General features: G+C 31.6%; 1 protein-coding gene across 2 annotated transcripts in view; it reads right to left on the bottom strand.

Annotated features, from left to right (window-relative positions):
* LOC129002943 (lipase member H-like) overlaps nucleotides 1-21,303 on the bottom strand; it is a 37,328-nt gene extending 16,025 nt beyond the window's left edge. Inside the window, exon 1 of one of the 2 annotated variants that reach the window (XM_054431079.1) lies at nucleotides 21,220-21,303. In XM_054431079.1, coding sequence (XP_054287054.1) covers nucleotides 21,220-21,271 — 52 coding nt within the window. In that variant the 5' untranslated portion in view covers nucleotides 21,272-21,303. Of the gene's footprint in view, nucleotides 1-4,481; nucleotides 4,568-21,219 lie in introns of those variants that run through there. The other variant, XM_054431078.1, reaches the window with a different exon arrangement.
* Nucleotides 21,304-22,079: the final 776 nt, after the last annotated feature.

The following is a 22,079-nucleotide window of genomic DNA, read 5'->3' on the forward strand; positions in this document are numbered from 1 at the left end:
ACTGTGAGAATAAGAAGCTGCACTCAATCAAGGGACGAAATACTAGGTTGCCAAACGTCTTAGAGTTGCCAAGGTAACCGGAACTCCAAGGTGTACTTAGCTTTGAAATATGGGTATTAGTGTTGCTGAGGAGATAATTTGGCGTTAACACGAACGCTGGAGTATGACGATCGTAATAAATAATTCAACTCTGCAAAGAAAGCTTGCATGCAAACCTGTTGTGGAAGGGAGGATGTCAGAGGGAAGATGTCAGAGGGGAGATATCATCCCGTCAAAAACTAAATTCATAATATGACATTTGTAAGGTCTTAGATCGCTACATTTGTATACAAATATACTATAGTTGAATGCGTACGCTACTAAATACATAAAGCTATAAGTAAAGTATTTAAATACTTAACAGATATTAAAATAAAAATAAAGAACATCAATAAATAATCAAATTCCACGCAGAGCCAGAAAAACTAATAGAATGAAAAATTATTGAATTTGTCCTATTCCCAGATCAAATTACGTACTATTCTGATGTTATCCATGAACCTTTTGCCGAATGTCGTTATCAATATAAGAAATTAAAATATTTAAATACTGGTTAGATCAGAGGGAAATAGCATACTGTAAAAGGGTCTTTGTAAAACTTAGATATTGAAACTAAACCGTAAACATGTTGAAGTAATGATTTAACATTGCTAAAATGTCAAAATGTTAAAAATAGAAAATTAAAAACCTTTTTTTAGGAAAAAAATGTAATACATTTTAGATTTGGGGTTGTAATTATTTGTACTTACGTACTCTATAAACCACACCTAATAATTATAACCTAACCTAAGGGTGGACTATATTTTAGGTTAGGTTAGGTTAGGAAGATTTTGCTGTTTAAACAAATTGAAAACTTAGTTGTAAGTCGATTTATCAGTGTGGTCGGTATGATACGTAAGTATCTAATTATTAGATTTTCAATCTTTTACTTAGAGCTAAATACAGTGGTGTATTCATACAAACATAAATATGCCTAACTATTAAAATGGCAGCGTACAATGTTGTTTTAACTCGTTACAGGTATTCCCTGTATGACCTATTCTTACCATTAGGTATCTCCATTTTTTAGGTATTTTCGAACTGTTTTTCCAACACCTGTCAAACACTAATAATAAACAAATGGGGATTCTTAGCTTCTCAATCGGGCAACATTTGGGTTTTTAGTTTCCTTAGTCATTATTATATTTACACAGTTGTAATGTTTTGGACTAGTAAAGGTCGGCAGCTTATTACTTAACACTAATTGTCTAGCTCAAGGGAACAACCTGACATGGCAAAAGAGCAAGAAACCCATTATCAAAACCTGTTTTCATCGGAACTGACGAATCATAACACACTTTTCCGGTATAGTTTGAAATGTACCGCATTAACAAATTAAAGTGATTAATCGGTTTTTATTTTACCTATAAATCTCCCTTATACTAAACAGTTCAGTAGGAAGTAAATATCACATTTTAGTCTACAGTTAAATGGGGAATATTTATTTCGGTATAAATATTATTGAGCGTGGCGTTAAAATATAATTTACTGTAGATTAAAACTTAACGTAATCTTTGATACAAGATATTTTTATCGTGACATTAAATTAACATTTGAAAAGCATTGGCACAATTGTACAGGGTGTTTCAAAAAGAATCATCAGATTTTGAAAAATCATAGCTCCGATGAAAAGTCATCTATGAATCCGATTTGATCGAACAATATACTGTTAGAAAGAAGAAGTTCTCGAGTTACGCAGAAAATATCTAATAGTACCATTTTAAAATTTTAACCCACCCAAAGATCAAAAATGGCGGAGATCTGAAAACGAAAAAAACCCGTTTTTTGCTATAAATAGAAGGTGGTAAGAGCTGGCAAAGATTTGAAAGAATTTTCATGGTCAGGAATTACATTTTCTACAAGATACACTACTTATGTGTTTCCAGAAAATAGCATTTACCTTCACCCCAAAAAAACACCCAACTTTAAAAAAATGGCATTTATTTTAAAATTTATAATTGTTTTCAAAACTCCTTTCAACCTAAGTAAATTTGTATTGCAAGTTGCACCTATGCATCTAAAGGGTTCCATATTGAGCACCTGTAAATGGTTTGTAAAAAACTGCATTAGTTACTCTTAAATATAAAATCAACCTCATGTCCATGTGATTATTCGTTTTCAATTTATAAAGCTACGAAATCGGATTATTCTTTTTGAAACACTCTGTATATTAAGCAGTCGTACTCCATTAGTATACCTCTTTAGGGGATTGTCTGACTGAAACCAGATTGACTTAGTTAAAAAAGGGTACACTATCTGGCAGAAAAATATTTTTTACAGTTCTCAAAGTGCTATTTTTTCACAATAAAAAAATCTTAGAACCCCTCGGAGAGCAGAATACAAAAAAAATGTATAATTGACTTTTAGTATTTCTCAATTGGATTAGTGATGTTGAATTAAAATTAACCATAAAATACCTATTGAATACTTCTTTACTATACACTAATAATATTTATACTTTCTTTAATTTCTCAAAAAGCAATTCAATTAGAAAAATGTATCAGCTTATTTAAAAATTACTTTTAGTATGCGTCTTAATCATAACGCACGTAACCTAACATGAGGTAATTTACCATTATTTTTCTTCCCATAATCCTGGGAGTCTATTACACTATTACCAACAATCGTGACAATCTTGGTCACGATTCTCAAAAGTCATGCTGCGGTTTAAGACGTAACTAACAGCAAGAGGAAACTTAAAAATTAAGCGTTCTTTCGCAATACCTTACGCCTTGATTAACGTTTATGTCAATACATAAAATAAGAGTTATGTTTATGCCAAGATAAAAGACCTTTTAACGTTTGTCCATGTTTGTGCGATTACCCGTAACAGATTTAATTGTTCAAGTAATATGTTACAATGCGTTGTTTTTAAATGCGTAATGGGTATTTTACGGGATGCAGGTTTTTGGGCTAAGTCTGATGAATGCAAGTGTTATTCGTTGTTGAAATACCCCCGCTGCAGCAAACCTGCCGACTAAGCGAATTTCCCTTTGCCTGGATTGATTTTAAATTAATCTATTAAATTGACCTTTATGTTAAACTAGTGTCTAGGCTAGCTGCTACAGGAAAACTAATAAAGTGTGTTTTTATTAAAATATCAATAGCTTAGTTTGAAATAAATACATTCACCAAATTTGATCAAAATATATCCATAAACAAGCCAACTACAGCATTTTAAAATGTTCTCCTTTAGAATAACATGGGAATATTAAATTAATATTTTTTTTTTGGAAACCAATTACCGTAAAACAATCTTTGATATACTAAATTAGTATTTTTTTCAAGCTATTGATAAAGGTCTGGAGAAAAATTGATAAATTTTGTGTATTTTTATGGTAAAAATGAGAAAACCCCATTTTTACCTCATAAAACCCCCCGTTACCCCGTTCCAATGGTCTGATCATGCTGGTTCGCGAACTCATTCAATTTTATCTCGCCTTCCACCTTTGAAAAAACCAAATTCGAACGAATGGTGTTTTTGGCCTCTGGGGACATCAAAATGAAAAAGTAACTCGGTCCCGGCCATAGGTCTTACCATGAGACCTACAGTGATAGCTACTTCCCTATAGGAAAATTCGCAATACCTGTCCCCAGAAAAATGTTTTTCCAAGGCTGTGTTTTGAGCTGTAGACTTATTCAAAACGATTTGATAATCTTGCAATATTTGTGTTAAACGCTATAAGAGATAAAAGAGAATGTTTTACATAACGTATTATTACAGTTACATTATTTTCTAATTTTATATTGTATTTTAAAATTGATTCAACATTTAGTACAGTTTCCGCGTTTGAGGTTATGTTTACAACAGCTGATTGCAAGGAATAAAACAAACATGCCATATTGATAACGTCTGCGGACGACTACGTAGAATATAGATATAACTTTCAATCATACAACAAGAATTAATATGATATTCTCTATCGGAATTGAGGCCATTCCTACCATTATTTAATCAAATAAAAATTATAGTGGATTTCACATTAAAATATAAGTAGAGTAAAATTTAATTTTAAACCCCTTATTCCCTATTGATCAAATAAACATAAATTGATACGAAAATATAAACCTAACTTTACAGTACAAAATGACAGTTTATACAAAATACAATTTATACCAGTTTATTGATTAATTGAATGAGGTGCGACTACCCCAATACACTTTTCATTCCATCCGCGGTAATTTTAACCTACAAATTATTTTTTTTTACTTAGTACAGTAAAACACGTATTTATTAAGCGTTGGTTACATAGCGTAAGACCACTAATCTCCAAAAAAACAAAACTTAAATGCATTAAGAGATAACACAAGTTAATAGCAATAAACACATTAGATTTTGATAAATAAATAAATTAACCTTCAAAAATACTTAACAATAAAAAAATTACGTCAAACTTAATCACCTGTGTACAATATCCACAAGCAAGTCACGGTTACAACACGGACGTGTATTCCAGGAGACATCACAACACTCCCTACACGCGGGGCACTCACCGACTGACTGAACTCCGGTGGTACTGGTAGCGACAGAACAGCTGATACCACCAGTCCGGAAGTTCCGGTGACGGTCACGGTGTAACAGGTGATTAGATCAATTAGCGATGGCCAGCTGTAATTACAGCTGATTTAACCATTGACACCGCAGTTGAACAATTGATGCAGTTCCTGAATGATTGTTTTAGAAAGTTGTGATAAAGCTTGGTTTCGGTTGTTGTTAAATTGTTTCCCCTTCTGTGTGATTTCTGGTATAGTGATGCCGTTTTCGTATGTTAGATTTCAAGGACTGGAAAGTCTAATAAGGTCTAAAGCCTGCAGCACCATTACGTAGTGTTCATTACGTGTGTGAACGTAGTGTTCTAAGCTCAATATCTGAATTAAACAAACTATTTGAATAAAAAAACTAAACTCCCTTACAGATTTCTGGGTACGGAAACATTTCAAAAGGTAAAAATGCTAGCTGTGTTTATTGTTTTTTCTACTAGTCAAGGTTTTTCTCCAACTGCAGATCTTGTTTTTAAATTTTAGTACTTACTTATTACTTTTTAAAGTTTGTTCAAAGTTTTTTTTTATCCTTCGCTTAATAAATATCCTTTCCGTACAAATTTCAAAATAAAGACAAATTAAAAAATGACAAAGAATAAATGAAGAAATAATAAAATTGTTCACTCAATATTTGTTTACCATAAGCTCTTTTTACCTTATGATGACAATCCATGTAAAGACTAAGAGTGTTAAACAAGTATTGTTAAGAGGTAAAGTTTGCTAAATGATGTACAAAATGATTTAAGAGATATTTGTAAAGGACTTTTCATTAATTTTGTTTACCAAAGTAAGCTTTGGTTTTAATATAGAGCCAGAACACTTGTGAATATGTTTTGCCTGACAATATGTCAAAAATGGATTGTTGCTGTTTTTTAGGTATAGTAGGTCAATACTTCCCGTACCAATAAAATCCTATAGCTTGGGTACTGTTCAATACGTCTGCTTAAAAAAAATGCTAGTGGATATTTAGAAATTAAGAGGTTTAACATATATCATGTTATTTTTGTTTTTACAGTCAACTATATACTAATTTGTGAAAAAAACCCATTAGATTGGTTTAAAATATTATATAGAAGAACTTTGATCTAGATTGATGTTGCATTGTGGACAGATCTTCAATATTTTCTGCTTCTTAAACAGTTTTATTGGGTGACGATACTACTAGGCCTGTTCTATGAATTTGGTCATCTTCAGTCTTGGATATCTTGAAGTCTTGGTAGGCGCTTTTCTCAATAAACTCAAGGTTCAGAATGGTGCCACATGCCATGGCCAAAACCCCTAACAATAACAAAATTAAAATAATATTTTATACAATTAAACGTTTTATAGAATTGTGTATACTTATATGCGTGCACTGTGGATGCGATACTCCCTGGTGTGGATTAACGTCCGCACTTGTGAGTACTATCCGCAGTACTATCCTGATAATTAGACCAGTTCGTTAATTATAAGGCGAAAATGTGGTTCGGATTCCACTATAAACTAGGTCCCTTTTTTGCCAATGGCTGCACGGGCTAATAATTAACAGCTGTGTCTATAGAATATGTCGGCACCACTCATCCTACACTCATCTCCATTCATACCTGGCTTAAAATACCTACATTCGACCGGTCGCCCTTTCAAGGTAAAGTATTGAAAAGTATTAAAGTATTTTAACCCGTAAAACATTTATTTTATTACGTATAGTACTGCAGTTTTGGTTCAATTCAAAAGTTTATCTTTTAATATTAATACAACTCATTAGAACACACGAATTAAAAGAACAAGAAGTAGTTATAATTGTAGCCTATAATTGTAGCGTATAATTGCAGCCTGTAATTGGCTACGGAACTAGGAAGTACTGTAAATCCAAAGGATACTTCTCATTTCAAATTCTACCTCCGTTCATTTATTAATGATAAGGTGACAGCCAATGTTAAAGCCATGGATGGTTGGTGCTTATCAATCAGCTGTTCCTTATCACTCTTATCACGTCCAGTGAGTCGGAAGTGTCGGACAGGCTCAAACATGTTTTCGTCCTTCAGACGACCTTCACATTAGGACGAGGGGAACTAAATGTAATTTTTTTATTTCCGTCGGATATTTATTATTAAATTGAGGAAGTTTGGTGAATTGGTGATATATTAAGAAGATAATAGCCTTTTGCCTGGCCTAGTTTTATTTAACAAGTTTGATAGTTTTCCTTAAACCTTCATACGGATAGATTTCCTTATCAGGCAACATTATTTTATCAGAGGAAAGTTGTAGCAGTATTTTTTGGTACCTAAAATACAATTCCGTTCTTTTTGTTTAAGGAATTAGCATGAATGTAATGTAGTTTTAACGAACGTAAGTCAGTCTTTTGATCATTGAATAACGTAATTGCTTAAAGTATACAATTTAGAATCTTATTTATTCTTAAAATCTAATTGTCTGGGTTAGCAAAGTGGTTATAATGCTTGTCTTCAAATATGAACCAAGGACTGGACCGTCCTCTAAAATATCGTTAAACATGCCAGAAACGTTAATATACACAAAATAAAAAATTAACAAAATATTCGAATTACAAAATGATTACGGAAAAATATTTCGGAATATAGTTTTCGGAATACTATATGATTCTGAAATATATACACATATTTTTTGTTAGTGTTAACGTACATTTGGTATCCAACAAGTGAATTCAGACATTAATTAACGATTTTGTAGTTAAAAACAACAATTTTCTAATAGTAAACAGCTTCATCATTAATAAAAGCAACTTTGTCGTAGTTGATCAATCCAATAAACAATTCTGCACTAACTGAGCTACATCTTCTTAAAATATTATTTAATTTATTTTAACACTTTAGGATAAAATGCTCTTTTTAACATTGTAGTTTTGGAAAAGAAAAATTAAAATTTACACCTATCTTTGTTGTTTGACATTTTATCTATCGACCAGAAACAAAACAAGTAAGCATTAAAACAAAAATATATCCTACTAAAATTACAGGGAATCAACTTATTTATTTTGTGCACTATTTCAGGTGGTCCATTAAGCCTTAGAAAAGCTTAAGATAAAGTTGCAATAGAAAAGTTTCAATGGCTAAAATCAAACTCCTTGGCGAACTGCTGGTCTCAAACACCTTGAACTTGAACTGTTTGTTAGTCCTTGACTTGTCTAGAACACTTTCACTCCGCGCTACCCAGTAGTCTTACGTGTTGGACATTGAATTGTAATATAACTATCTAGATATATAATCTAAGAAATATTTTAGTGATAACTTAATTAATTCTTTTATTCTAGAATTTGTATATTACAACATTGGTTTTTTCGATTTTATGGCTACTAATTGCACATACCTTCGGTAAAAAACATACTACTAGATATAAGATGTGTGTTCCAATAATAGTAAAGTCTTACCTTATGTTCAATATAAAAGAAAACAGGGATATAAAGCATGAAAGCTTCTGTGATACGAAGGGAACAAAACGCGAAGTTGGGGATTCGTTGTAATGCTTGAAAAAAAGTATTATAATAAGACGAGTTTTTATTTTATTTTGTATTTTTTGTATTTATGCTATTGGAGTTTTTTTAACGTTTTGAAAATAAACGATTTAAACCCTAGTTTTGTTACATTGTCTACTTGTTAGAAAATATCATAAATTTATGACACTACGACAATTCCCATAATACCATCCATGTCTAGTACCAATCCCGGTTGGGATCGAACCAGATAACTTCAAATTTGAAGTCGAGCACTTTAACCACTGAGTATTCATTAAATTAATCATTGACACAAAATATGTTCCAATGATTAAAATAAAAAAATCACATTACTTTACTCAATTCAAAAAATTATGATAATGTAGTATGATGAGGATTGTATAGAGAAAAAAGCTGATGACAAACTAATTATTTAATAATCTAGTAAAGTAACTGCAAATAAAATAAAAATATTCTATTTTAAAAGTTATTCTAATACGCCTTTCAACAAAACACATGTGTTAAGCCTTTTGTAACCACTCCACAACGTCCTTATCCTTTAATCCGTTAACAATGTATTTTCAATAGGAGCTAGCAGTATGATATCTACCCAGCGATCATTGTTACAGATCAGTTGTTCAATTGCTGTTTTATAACGAATCAAAATATTGTTGTATGAATCATTTGTTATTTTATACACATTTGACACATATTGTGAGAAAGTTTTCATAGTTTGGACTCACGTTATTAGTAAGTTAAGTTTGAAAGAACTTTCTGATCAAATTAATTTAATACAATATGGTGAGAGCGAGAGGTGAGGATACATTCAACTACGAAAAAAGATATATTTATAGACAATTTTCAACAATTAAAATGTTAAATTATTAGACTATGTCTTTTTAGAATTGATATAAGAATGTATTAGGATAGATATAGTTTGCCACTATTGCTATTATTTCATATCATGAAACGGCGTAGTAAATTAAAAGAACAAACTATGATGTTTAAACCGATTTTTTTTTGTGTTGTCAATAGCAGGAATTTCTTTTAGGGTTAACGTTCAATAAGGTGTCGTACAGTAAGGAACCTGTACCACAAATATTTAAATTTTAAAATTGTAATGTATGCCTAATAGGCCTACTGGTAAAAATAATTCATTTCAAAAAGTTATGGCTTTAACAATTCTTTTTACATATTTGTTAAAACGTTTTTAAAGAAAAAAACTGTTTTATTATTTAAAGTATTTTTGTTGGAGCCACACATAGTATTAAATATACAGCATTTCGGGCGAAACAAAATCCACTACAATCGTATTGTTTTAAAACAACCATAAACAATGTTTTATGAACCATATTGTATTAAATGGAAGTTTGTTGGTCAAAGCCAATCATATCTTTTTTGGCTATCTTAATGTGTATTTACGATGCAAGCGTTTGTATTATAACATTTATAATTAAAGTGTGATAATTAAACCGTTTGTATTACAATATTTATAATTTTACTTATAGCTGATGTGAGAAGTCAAAAATTAAGACATACCTAAATAACTGGCTAAATGTAGACAAGTGTCATTGTACGTTGACTTATCCTGTCTAAATTATGAATCCTCCATAAACTCTTATGATCTTATTTCATTCGTTTCATTTGATTTCTAACCAAATAGAGGCCACAGCCTTTGCTGTTGTTGGTTCTGTGAGAAGGCCAGTACATTTACGACATAATAGCAGATGTTCTATGACAGGCAGTTCAATTTATGACATTTATGATCACCGCTTCTCTGTCATGATGAGACGCGTTCACCTTGAGGTATAATTGTTCTCAGAACAAATTATATAATTAGGCTCTTTGGCCGCTTCGTGTTCTGCTGAAGTATGAGAGAACAATCTTTATAAAATATTCTACGCGTCGCGTCGGATTCTTTGATAATTATTGGCTTTCTACATCGTTGAAATACTGTGTTACTGTTAAAATAACTAACCTGTATCTTTTGAGCATAACAGGCCGACTTAATCGATGAAATACTATGTTAAAGTACTTCATTGTATTTGTTAGCCTCCGGATTGCCAAATAATATTAGAAAAGGTTTAAATACCTGCTATAAAGCAATCCAATTTTGTTGTTAGCACAACTAGTTTCGGTGTCTGTGTGTAGGTATGTTAAAGTAGCTAGTATTTCAACAGCTAAACTGTTTTAGGTATTGTTATAATCAGTATTGTTGATCCAGTGGACTAAATTTCATAGAAAACAAGAAGTTATGCAAATATATAACTAAATATGTTAGTCTAAACTTCTCCATTGAAAATAAGGTTTTTTATATGAAGTTTTATTTTCAGTAATATTCGGACATTGACTTTTTTATTGTCTAATATGTAAGAAATAAGTATGAGCCAGGTTTTTACTACACGAACAATTATGGGGTTTTTGCTCATATCTCAACATATTCCGAAGTTGTGTATGCCCTAATTGTAGTATTATTTAGAATATAATTTATATATAACTAGTTTCATTGTGTATGATTCAAGTTTGTATATTTAACTAAACAAACAACCTGTAAATTAAAACATAAATGTGATTAAAGTCTTTATCTTTTGTTGAAGTGGGTTTTAAATTAAAAGATGATGCTCTCGCTAAAATACATAACCTAAATTACTTATCGATATAAAAATCCAAGCATCTCAAATGGGAAAAGATATCTGTACTGTTAAAAGTAAAAAGAAACAACTATCATTGATCTTACGACTTTAGAATTTAAAGCCAATTCACCGTCAACAATAGCTCTGCAGTTCCAATTGTTGTTTAATAATGTTTAAGTTATGAGGGTAGGTTAAGGGTTCATTTAAACTATATACCCTAGTTATTGTTGTCTTATCTCATCGTGCCTTAGGGTTACTGGACGGTAGTTTAAAGCGACTATTGTAACTAGAGCTTCTTAACTATACAGTTAAGCCACTCTAAAGTTTATGATGATCTCCAATCACCTTCAAACTGGCTGGGTAACTAAGTTCTTATTGAAGTCCAATCAAACTAGAGTTCAGTTTCAGTAGTTTAGCCATAGCTTATATCCTTTTGTCAAACATTTTCAACAAGGTTTATCATTAATCAAATAAATTGTCTAAGGTTTGTTTTACCTTGCTAACTCAAGGGCTCTATTTTTACGTGTAAACGAGGTAAAAAGTATATTTTTATGAAAATGTTTATTGTTTTATACAGTGAAGACTTAACATAACCCAATACGCAATAATTTGACAAATATTAATGCTTGTACTATTGAAAAAGTCAGTTTTCTGTGATGTATCTTTAGTAATTCGTCGTATTATTGTTTTAAGGATAGGGGAGCAAGCTGGTTTAGTGATAAAGCACAAGGCTTATATCCCACAGGTCCCAGGTTCAAATCCTACTAATTACCAACAAACCGTATCTATGTGATAATGTCGCGACACTCTAGGACTAGGCTGGTGTAATGTGTAAAACATGTTCCTAGAATCCTAGGATGTGATGTTTGATGTAACCACAACACACAATATTACATTATTAGTAATAGTAACACATGCGTAACTGTCTTCTTTTTTAAAATTTCCTTCCAAACAGCCATCGGACAGGAAAATCCAATGATGACATAATTTATCATAATCAAGGATTCTTCCTAATCTTGAATCTCAATGTTGTAGATTGGAAGAACAATTTGACTCACCAGGTAAGCCCTGTCGTTAGATGACTGTTGGATTATAAACTAGAAATAGGATAACTGTCATTGGATAACGTTTCCTAATATTTAGAACGTTAAACTTTCGGTCAGCTACCGTTGCAGATTATCAAGTATTTATCTATTGTTTGATAGTGTTTGTACATGTGTATATTTTTTGTTTTGTTTAATGAATGTTAATATACAATGTAATATTAATATTCATGAAGTAATTCTTTTGTAATCGTTGACCAGTAATAAATAAAGTAAAGCCTCTTTTGATATTTTTATGAAACTTGGTACAAACTTTAGGATTTTAGTTCTTACACGATCCCAGATTGTTGAAAACCATATTTTAACAAACTTCGCAAATTAAAAATCGATGGATTTTTTGGATGTTTAAAGTCAAATTTAATGCATACGAGTGATTAGGTTCAAATAATGCTCCACATTAGATTCAAATCACATTTAATTTCAAATAAATTGACACTTAGTTGTGAAAATCTTTCAATAAATAAACCACGTTTGGCATTTTTAAATAAAAAAAAGCTAATAGTGGTTCATTATATTTAAAGCTTCAGTCTACATCTAATGTTTAACCATACATTTTCAGTTCTTTTACTTTTTTTATCAGTTAAACACACTTCAAACATTAGTGTTGACAATAAAATGCATGGGCTAAAGTGTATGGTGTATTATTTGAGAATAATTAAATGCTTCTTTTTCACATAAAAATATTATTATTACAAATTTCCAAATCTTGATTGTTTGGTAATCAATTTTTAACACTAAATCGTATTAAATTTGAATTTTAATTTGCTTTACATTTCGACTTGTTTAATGTGTGTTTTTTATGTCAATATGGGTTTAAGAAAATTGGTTCCTCTGTAAAAATAATTTAAATTAAATCAACATGTTATTGTTTAATTTCGTTTGTGAGCATTACAATAGAGTTTAAGACACTTACTGCTATCAAAAGGTAGTATATTGTAACCGTATTAGAGACATGAAGACAAATCCTGCTTTTAATAAAACTTAAATTGTGGAAATCCTTATCAGTATGAAACAATTCCAATTTTAAAAATGCGTGCGCTGAAATTCTTTGTGCTGGGTTTCGGTAAGAGGTGTAAATTTATTCGCTCGTCACCTGGGACTTTTTAACTAAAAAATAAAATTTATTTGAGACAATTAAATATATTTGTTAGACAACCAGTAGCACTCAGTAAAGACATTTTGTTCGTCCCCTTATATATTAAAAAAGTCAAGAATTATTGAATTCAGAATACATACTTTGGTTTGGCATCAAAACGTATTAACGAGCTTTAACGATTGGATTGTGTTTTAAAAGCAATAAACAAGACCAGTATATCGAACTGTAAATTGTTTTTGCTGTCAACATCGTTTGCAATTGCAGCGATCAAATGATGAGTTGGGTAAATAGTTAACAACAACACATCGAGTTGTTCCATGTAATGTGAGTCGATTAGATATCTGTTTACCATGTTAATGATCGACGAATATCGGATCAGTTGAATATATCGGATCATCCGATATTTGTCCAGATTTTTCGTTGCTTTTCGGGAAAATAATCAGTTGATAATACAAGCCCACTGGAAAACGTATGAAGTAAAATGTTTTGTTTTAAAGCCAATGTACTATTGTACTTGAAAACTAAAATAACAAAATAAATTTAAAATAGACCAATAAATAAACACACAATTCAAAACCTAATTTTATTTACTTCAATGTCAGGATATGTGTGTTCATAGTTATAAAGTGTAAGTGTATACCTGTTGGTTGATTGGCTAGATGAATATCAAAACAATTTTAAAAATATATAGTTAACCAAAATTAGGAGCTTACACAGACATTTTTGGATGCAAACTAATCCAGTGTATAAAATAGCATCGATGCAGACACAATGCGTTAGAAACAATGGTTAAGGTAGGGAATTAGAGGAAATAGGTTCCGTTTAAACCTCCTGCAAAGATAATCTCACTAATTACAGCTTAGGCTGCTCTTTCCGCTTGGGAATTCTGTGCGTTTTGTGTCATTGATGTTAATTATCGAAAAGAAAAAATAACTTTTTATATTGCCAAAGAACCACTGACAACGTCATTGTATTTTAAATTATTATGACTAAATAGTTATGTGAGAATTGAAAGACATATTTTATATTTTATTTATTAAGAGACAGTTTCTTTGACTAAGGGCACTTATTTGTATTTTAAACACGACTTTGTTGAATTTACTCCATAGCTATTCTTTTATGGGGAGCGAGCTGGTGTAGTGGTTAGAGCGCTGGACTTCAGACCCTGAGGTCCTGGGTTCAAATCCCGCCAAGTCACCAATGGATTTTTTCTAAGTGATAATGCAGCAACCCCTAGGTCTAGCCTAAAATAATGTGAAAAACAATTCCGGGTTCGTGCCTAGCATCCCAGGAAAAAAAATCTTTTATGGCACAAACTGTTAAGTCTTACAAATATTAGTTTTTATAACCTGTATACACAGCAAAACTGTAGTATTACGAAAAAACAATTGAACGAACGTCGGTTTCATATCAATTAAATTTATTTTGCATTCCCTGGTGCTATATCTTAATTAGTTCCCAAATTATACATTTTAAAAGATAAATTAAAAGATTTTTCCTACAGTTACCTAACAATGTACATGTTCTCTCACTGATTTGAGAAAGCAAAGTAGCCAATTCGCTCATCAGTGAGACAATGTTAACATTGTCTCACTCTAATTACTTTGTCTCACTCCAGATTTGCAACGTGAATGCACGAAATAGTGAGCGCGGAACATGCAGGCAACGTCGTGTGCGCGCGAAATACGTTGGCAGCACTGGCTGTAAATCAGCTGGTCAGCTGTTGTACTGTTGTATTTTCACTTCACATTAAATGTTATATTAAAAGTTCACTTCTGTGTAAAACTAGGTTATGTTTCTTCACAAATTTATTTGTTTTATGGTAATTGTAGGAAAAGTATAATGTGCAACTCGAGTGCAAAGTACAATTGTTTCGGTAAGAGGTGTAAATTTATTCGCTCGTCACCTGGGACTTTTTAACTAAAAAATAAAATTTATTTGAGACAATTAAATATATTTGTTAGACAACCAGTAGCACTCAGTAAAGACATTTTGTTCGTCCCCTTATATATTAAAAAAGTCAAGAATTATTGAATTCAGAATACATACTTTGGTTTGGCATCAAAACGTATTAACGAGCTTTAACGATTGGATTGTGTTTTAAAAGCAATAAACAAGACCAGTATATCGAACTGTAAATTGTTTTTGCTGTCAACATCGTTTGCAATTGCAGCGATCAAATGATGAGTTGGGTAAATAGTTAACAACAACACATCGAGTTGTTCCATGTAATGTGAGTCGATTAGATATCTGTTTACCATGTTAATGATCGACGAATATCGGATCAGTTGAATATATCGGATCATCCGATATTTGTCCAGATTTTTCGTTGCTTTTCGGGAAAATAATCAGTTGATAATACAAGCCCACTGGAAAACGTATGAAGTAAAATGTTTTGTTTTAAAGCCAATGTACTATTGTACTTGAAAACTAAAATAACAAAATAAATTTAAAATAGACCAATAAATAAACACACAATTCAAAACCTAATTTTATTTACTTCAATGTCAGGATATGTGTGTTCATAGTTATAAAGTGTAAGTGTATACCTGTTGGTTGATTGGCTAGATGAATATCAAAACAATTTTAAAAATATATAGTTAACCAAAATTAGGAGCTTACACAGACATTTTTGGATGCAAACTAATCCAGTGTATAAAATAGCATCGATGCAGACACAATGCGTTAGAAACAATGGTTAAGGTAGGGAATTAGAGGAAATAGGTTCCGTTTAAACCTCCTGCAAAGATAATCTCACTAATTACAGCTTAGGCTGCTCTTTCCGCTTGGGAATTCTGTGCGTTTTGTGTCATTGATGTTAATTATCGAAAAGAAAAAATAACTTTTTATATTGCCAAAGAACCACTGACAACGTCATTGTATTTTAAATTATTATGACTAAATAGTTATGTGAGAATTGAAAGACATATTTTATATTTTATTTATTAAGAGACAGTTTCTTTGACTAAGGGCACTTATTTGTATTTTAAACACGACTTTGTTGAATTTACTCCATAGCTATTCTTTTATGGGGAGCGAGCTGGTGTAGTGGTTAGAGCGCTGGACTTCAGACCCTGAGGTCCTGGGTTCAAATCCCGCCAAGTCACCAATGGATTTTTTCTAAGTGATAATGCAGCAACCCCTAGGTCTAGCCTAAAATAATGTGAAAAACAATTCCGGGTTCGTGCCTAGCATCCCAGGAAAAAAAAATCTTTTATGGCACAAACTGTTAAGTCTTACAAATATTAGTTTTTATAACCTGTATACACAGCAAAACTGTAGTATTACGAAAAAACAATTGAACGAACGTCGGTTTCATATCAATTAAATTTATTTTGCATTCCCTGGTGCTATATCTTAATTAGTTCCCAAATTATACATTTTAAAAGATAAATTAAAAGATTTTTCCTACAGTTACCTAACAATGTACATGTTCTCTCACTGATTTGAGAAAGCAAAGTAGCCAATTCGCTCATCAGTGAGACAATGTTAACATTGTCTCACTCTAATTACTTTGTCTCACTCCAGATTTGCAACGTGAATGCACGAAATAGTGAGCGCGGAACATGCAGGCAACGTCGTGTGCGCGCGAAATACGTTGGCAGCACTGGCTGTAAATCAGCTGGTCAGCTGTTGTACTGTTGTATTTTCACTTCACATTAAATGTTATATTAAAAGTTCACTTCTGTGTAAAACTAGGTTATGTTTCTTCACAAATTTATTTGTTTTATGGTAATTGTAGGAAAAGTATAATGTGCAACTCGAGTGCAAAGTACAATTGCCTCACTTTTCTCACTAGTTGCACAAATAACCATTGTTAACTTATTGAATTAACATCAACAATGTTCTTGTTCTAAATACTTATACTTTTGATGAAATACACAAAAAGTCAAATACAAAATTATATATTGTTACAAACATTTCCCAGTTATAAGTTTTGAAAGCTATAATATATATAAAGAATATATCACATTTACCACATGCATAGTTAATTCTCTACAATTAAACAAGCTTAATTGAAGGGAGTTAAAAACAGTTCAATTCAATTAAGTAAATTGCATCAGGAACAATAGACCCTTGTACAATGTTAATGCTTAGAATGTTCATCCGAGTTGATCTCCTATTACGTAATCGGCGTTTACAGCAATAAAATACTGGGATCCTTGGCACGGGTTTACCTTAGAAGTAAAGGTCTAATAAATGCGATACTTACGGTAAGAAAGTTCAGATGACGTTTAAGAATACGATTATCCATTACATACTGTAAGAAATGGTTTTATTACGTCACTTATATTACACTAAAGCTAGGTGTGATAAAAAATATTTTGTAAGATAAGTAAAATTTCTAAAAAGGTGACTCGATAATAATTGTTATGTCAAACTAAGCTACATTTTGACATCATGGATATCTTTTTTCTTGTTTTACAAATAACTAGAAAAACCCACATACTTCAAGCACAGCTTTAATTTAAAGTTCTCTCAGAAATAAACGGTATCAGAAATCTGACACATACTTTGTCCCATTAGTTATTTTTAACAACCTTTATCACGACCAAGCAATGGAAGTAACTATGATATTTTATGTTGAAACTCACAAATGCTGCAATGACTTGTAAACTACAATTTTTACCATATTGTATACAATTAGTATGTAATGGTCCATATACTAAATTTTAATTAAAACCAGACGAGGAATTAAAAAAAAGTCCGATTCCCGTTTTATTTTATGGGGTTTTAAAAAGAAATCACATAAATTACAGTGACTTTTTAACCGTACTTATTACAGTTATAGGGGTGGTACTGTTTTGTTTAGGGTCAAAAGGACTAAAACATACTAAATGTTAATCAAAATCGTTTTGCCTTTTTTGTAAAAATTGTATTTAAGGACAAATACATATTAAAAATCAAAATTTTTAAAGTTGGAAAATGACACATGCACAGGCATTACCCGAGACTTCGGAAATCACATTTTTGTGTTCAGGGGGACCTAAAAATGATACATTCACTAAAAACTCAAACTCGAAAATTTGGGAAGGGAGAGAAAGTAAATAACACTTAATTCTTTTACTTACACACTGCACAATTAATCAAAACTGTACATAAAACACAAAACCTTTTATTTGTGATTAACATATTGTAAAAGAATGTATTGCCAATAAAACTTCCTTGAAAGTCATCGTGAGAATAATTTTGATTGAGGGTTTCTACTATCGAATTAGTACCCCTGTCACTTTAAGTTCTCATGTGTAAAATTCAGGATCAGTCAATTTATATTTTGTGTTATTTTACATATACATTTTCCTATTATAAACTGCATTTATGAATCGAATGGAACCAAAATATAAATAGCACAAATAAATATAAGCCATTTACACTGCTGGCATCATAAACAATTAGAACATTGCCTAACTACTTATACCACAACAACATTGGCAAACAATGTAATAGGCAGAGTTAATATGAAAACAGCACCATGTTTTGTTTGCACACCAAATATTAGTCGTACAGATTTGTTTATTATTTTAGGGGTTCACAACAAGTATTGCAATTGAGTCTATTCCACGAAATTAATAATCCAGCTCATATTGTACTAATCTGTAACAGATAGAATATTGCATTTTTTATTCTAAATAAATTCGAACTCAAATGTCATATAAACACCTCGTTACATACCTCCCCATCAAGCTTAGCCTGTAATTTTGTAAACTCCGTAAAACATCCTCATTTTGAAATATTTTAAAATCAAGATGAGTTATAAGTATACATTTAACTACAACTTAAATTTTAAAATATTAAAAAAATAAAGGGTGTCCCAGTAAGAACGCCGCATTTGAGGAGCGTCTTATCCTTATCTGTATTTCAATAGGAATTCCCAAATTATCAGCGATGTTATCAGTATTAGGTCCCATTTGTAGTCATGAATCATTACACGACGGATCAACGCGTGGTCATAGATAAAGTGCACTACAAGTACGGAAGCTGCGCGCTATTTACGGCCGGGACAATGCACCAAATGGGCCATCTGTCCGAAGATTGATTTATAAGTTCGAATAAATGGGCTCAGTTCTATTCTGGGGATATTTAAAGTCGCCAATAACCCTCAACCAATCCAAGACTTGAAGGAGGAAATGATTCGTGCCATTAATGGAATTCAACAGGAAGTGTGTGAAAAAGTGATATAAAACTTTGTCAAGAGATGTCGGGCCTGTCAGTATTTAGCAGGTGGGCACTTACAAGACATAATACTCAATTACTAATCGGAGATACTATGCTTTAAGATTCATGTTTCATATTGTAAATTTAGCATGAAAATATATGGTTTGTTAACATTTCAAATCCGGCGTTCTTATTGGGACACCCTTTATGCCCGTAAAAAACTCTCAATACGTTATCAAATATTCCTTAACAAATGGATAACGCACAGCATTATTGGTTATTAGAAAACATCGATGTTATTGTTCAGTTTAAACTTCCTTAAGATACTCATCAATCCCACATGCCTTAAGCGCTTGGCTAAGTTTCAGGGTTTCATTAAGCACTACATTGTTTTCCCCTTAGATGTAATGCACACTGTAATTTGTATCAAAATATTGTTGTTTTGTCTTTAACTGTTTACAATTCGTTCGTAATTTTGTTGTTCTATTCTAGTAATCAGTTAATAGTGTATAACATTTGGCATTTATTAGTGGTTCTGTTTGAAAATGGTTATAATTTAAAATTACAATTTTGTTGGTGCAATTTTGTTTCGAGAAGTAGTTTTAAAATTCGGTTAACACTTTTCACACATAATTTTACTACGTTTTTCTTGTAATTCTTGATGTCAAAAGAAGAAGAAAAAAAAAAGAAAAAAAAAAAAAAAAACTTGCAGCGTTATTACTATTACGGACCTTGTAAACAGGCATATCTTTGACAAAGTTGTCTAACAAACTGTCAAATTACAACGGTTCAACTTCAGAATGTAGTACACTTTCTATCAAAAACTTCAACAAATGTTTAGCTGAATTCAGCGATGGTATAGTCTTTATGGGCAATATCACTATCTAATGTGACATAATTGAATTTAGGAGTAGAATGTATCTTAATTTTACATAGTAAGTTAACCTTTGAAATGTTAACTGAATTTAAAGGTCTCTGTGATTTATTTTGGTAAAAAATTTCGATCGAACCTAACAGCAAATATACACAACATTTTTCATTTTCCATTTTAACGAGGATTTAAGTGCAACAAATTTTCGTTTTAGATAAACAATATTTTTCAGAGTTTTAGACTCTCTAGTATATATTATGAGGGTAAATCGTGATGTTTTTTTTATTAATATTTCAGGACTTAGCAAAATGTTTGAGGGAAATTTAGGAAGGTTCAACAATACCCAAAACGTCACGACATTCGTTAGAGTGATTGCATGCAATAGTCAAGCCATTTTGTTTCTCGTGATATTGTGGGTTATAAATGGTATTTTGAGTTTCTATTTATTCTTATAAATATATATTTCTCAATGTTTTTTGGTAATTTATTCTTAACGTTGGCAGGACTAATATAATTACCAGAAACCTGTTGATTTGAATAGCTACACACAAAACCAATTATTTATGATTGTTCACTTCTTTAAAAACCTAAAAATAATTTGATCAAATAATTATGTTTGCTTAATACCAATGTACAAATGTTAAATAGAATCAGTATAATTGAATATCTCAAATATTTACAATCATAAAGTAGTTTTGTGAAGAAAACTATCCCGTTATGCACCGAAAAGTAAAGTTTTCTAAATAATTATTCAACTTTTCTCCTATTGACCATGCGTGATAAGCTATTTCTAACTGGCAAAGAATGTTTTTTTTCACATTTGAAGAGCGTTTTACCTAAGCCTTCGTTGATCGTGTTGCCTAGTGGTTAGCGTCTCAGACTTCGGTTTAGGAAGGACGTAATTCCCCGCACATCCACAAAACATTGATGTTTTTGGACTGCTTTCCATAAAAGTAGTAGGGTAGCTCAGTGATTATAGTGCTCACCTTGTAATCAAAAGTCGCCGGTTCGATCCTAAGCAAAGAGGGTAGATTTTTGATGTTTCAAAACTGGACTCAGCTGTTATTTTAGGTGGCACTCCATCTCAAATGGTAAAAATAATTAAATGTTTGAACTGATTAAATTAACAAATACCATTGGTGTAAACACAAGCAAAACAAGAAAAACCCGGTTCATGGAATATCATGATGGATCCACAACAAAGAGACACTTTCCGACGAATAAGTCTACTCTAACTACTTAATCAGACTTAAGAGCTTAGATTTAAAAGCATATATTTTTTTTTATTTTACCTGGTATTCGGTATATCCAACAGAGTACTATCACCAGCACTGCGAAGCCCATGGTAGCAACCTCCTCAACGTCCACTCACTAACTGTAGTACCCTTGACTCTATAGACTTCCTGTTCCCAGTCTGGCCAATCCAGCCAAGAGTCGCAGTCAAGGATATGAGAATATGATCCAACAAAAACATGTATTCATCTGGAAACCTTGACGGTTTTGTGAGTAGCATCCAAGCAACTTCTTTGTTTGCGGAAAAAGTGTTATTGGTAAGATTCTCTTTGTTCAACTGTCATATTACTAACCGTACAGCTACATGGTATACAACATGGTAATAAGATGTTGTTAGCTACTATGGCTGAGAAGTTTGTTTTATAGCTAATAAAATTTGTATAATAATTCATTGTAATAGCAACAAACTGCAATAATTACCAAATTGGGTTGTTGTTAACGTTACAAAACCTCTTTAACTTATTTATTTGTGGTTGTAACCGCTCGCTTTGGAAATTGAAAAAAAAAAAGAATTTCTCTTTCAACTAACTGTATTTGTTCTCTATTCTAATTGTAAAACATACAAGCTTCGACTGCTATTCTGAAAAGAAAAAAAACACATTACAATATTTATGTAAAAATATAACATTTCATCATAACAACTTCGGATTTATCCTGCTAATCTCCTATTACAATCTCTGTTTGCAAAGGCAAGTTGCTGGCTCATTGCCAAGGATTATCTTGAAGGCAGACAAAACATATTAAATAAGATTGCCTAGCTTACCTTCTAAGGGCAAATTGAATTGTAGCTGATTATATCTGACTCATGACTATTACCATATGTATTTTACTGCCATTGTTAATACGATTCAAAAGTCGA

This window comes from Macrosteles quadrilineatus, unplaced genomic scaffold (assembly GCF_028750875.1).
Source record: "Macrosteles quadrilineatus isolate MER2022 unplaced genomic scaffold, UCM_ALF_1.0 Scaffold_9__3_contigs__length_116548681, whole genome shotgun sequence".
Classification (NCBI taxonomy): domain Eukaryota; kingdom Metazoa; phylum Arthropoda; class Insecta; order Hemiptera; family Cicadellidae; genus Macrosteles; species Macrosteles quadrilineatus.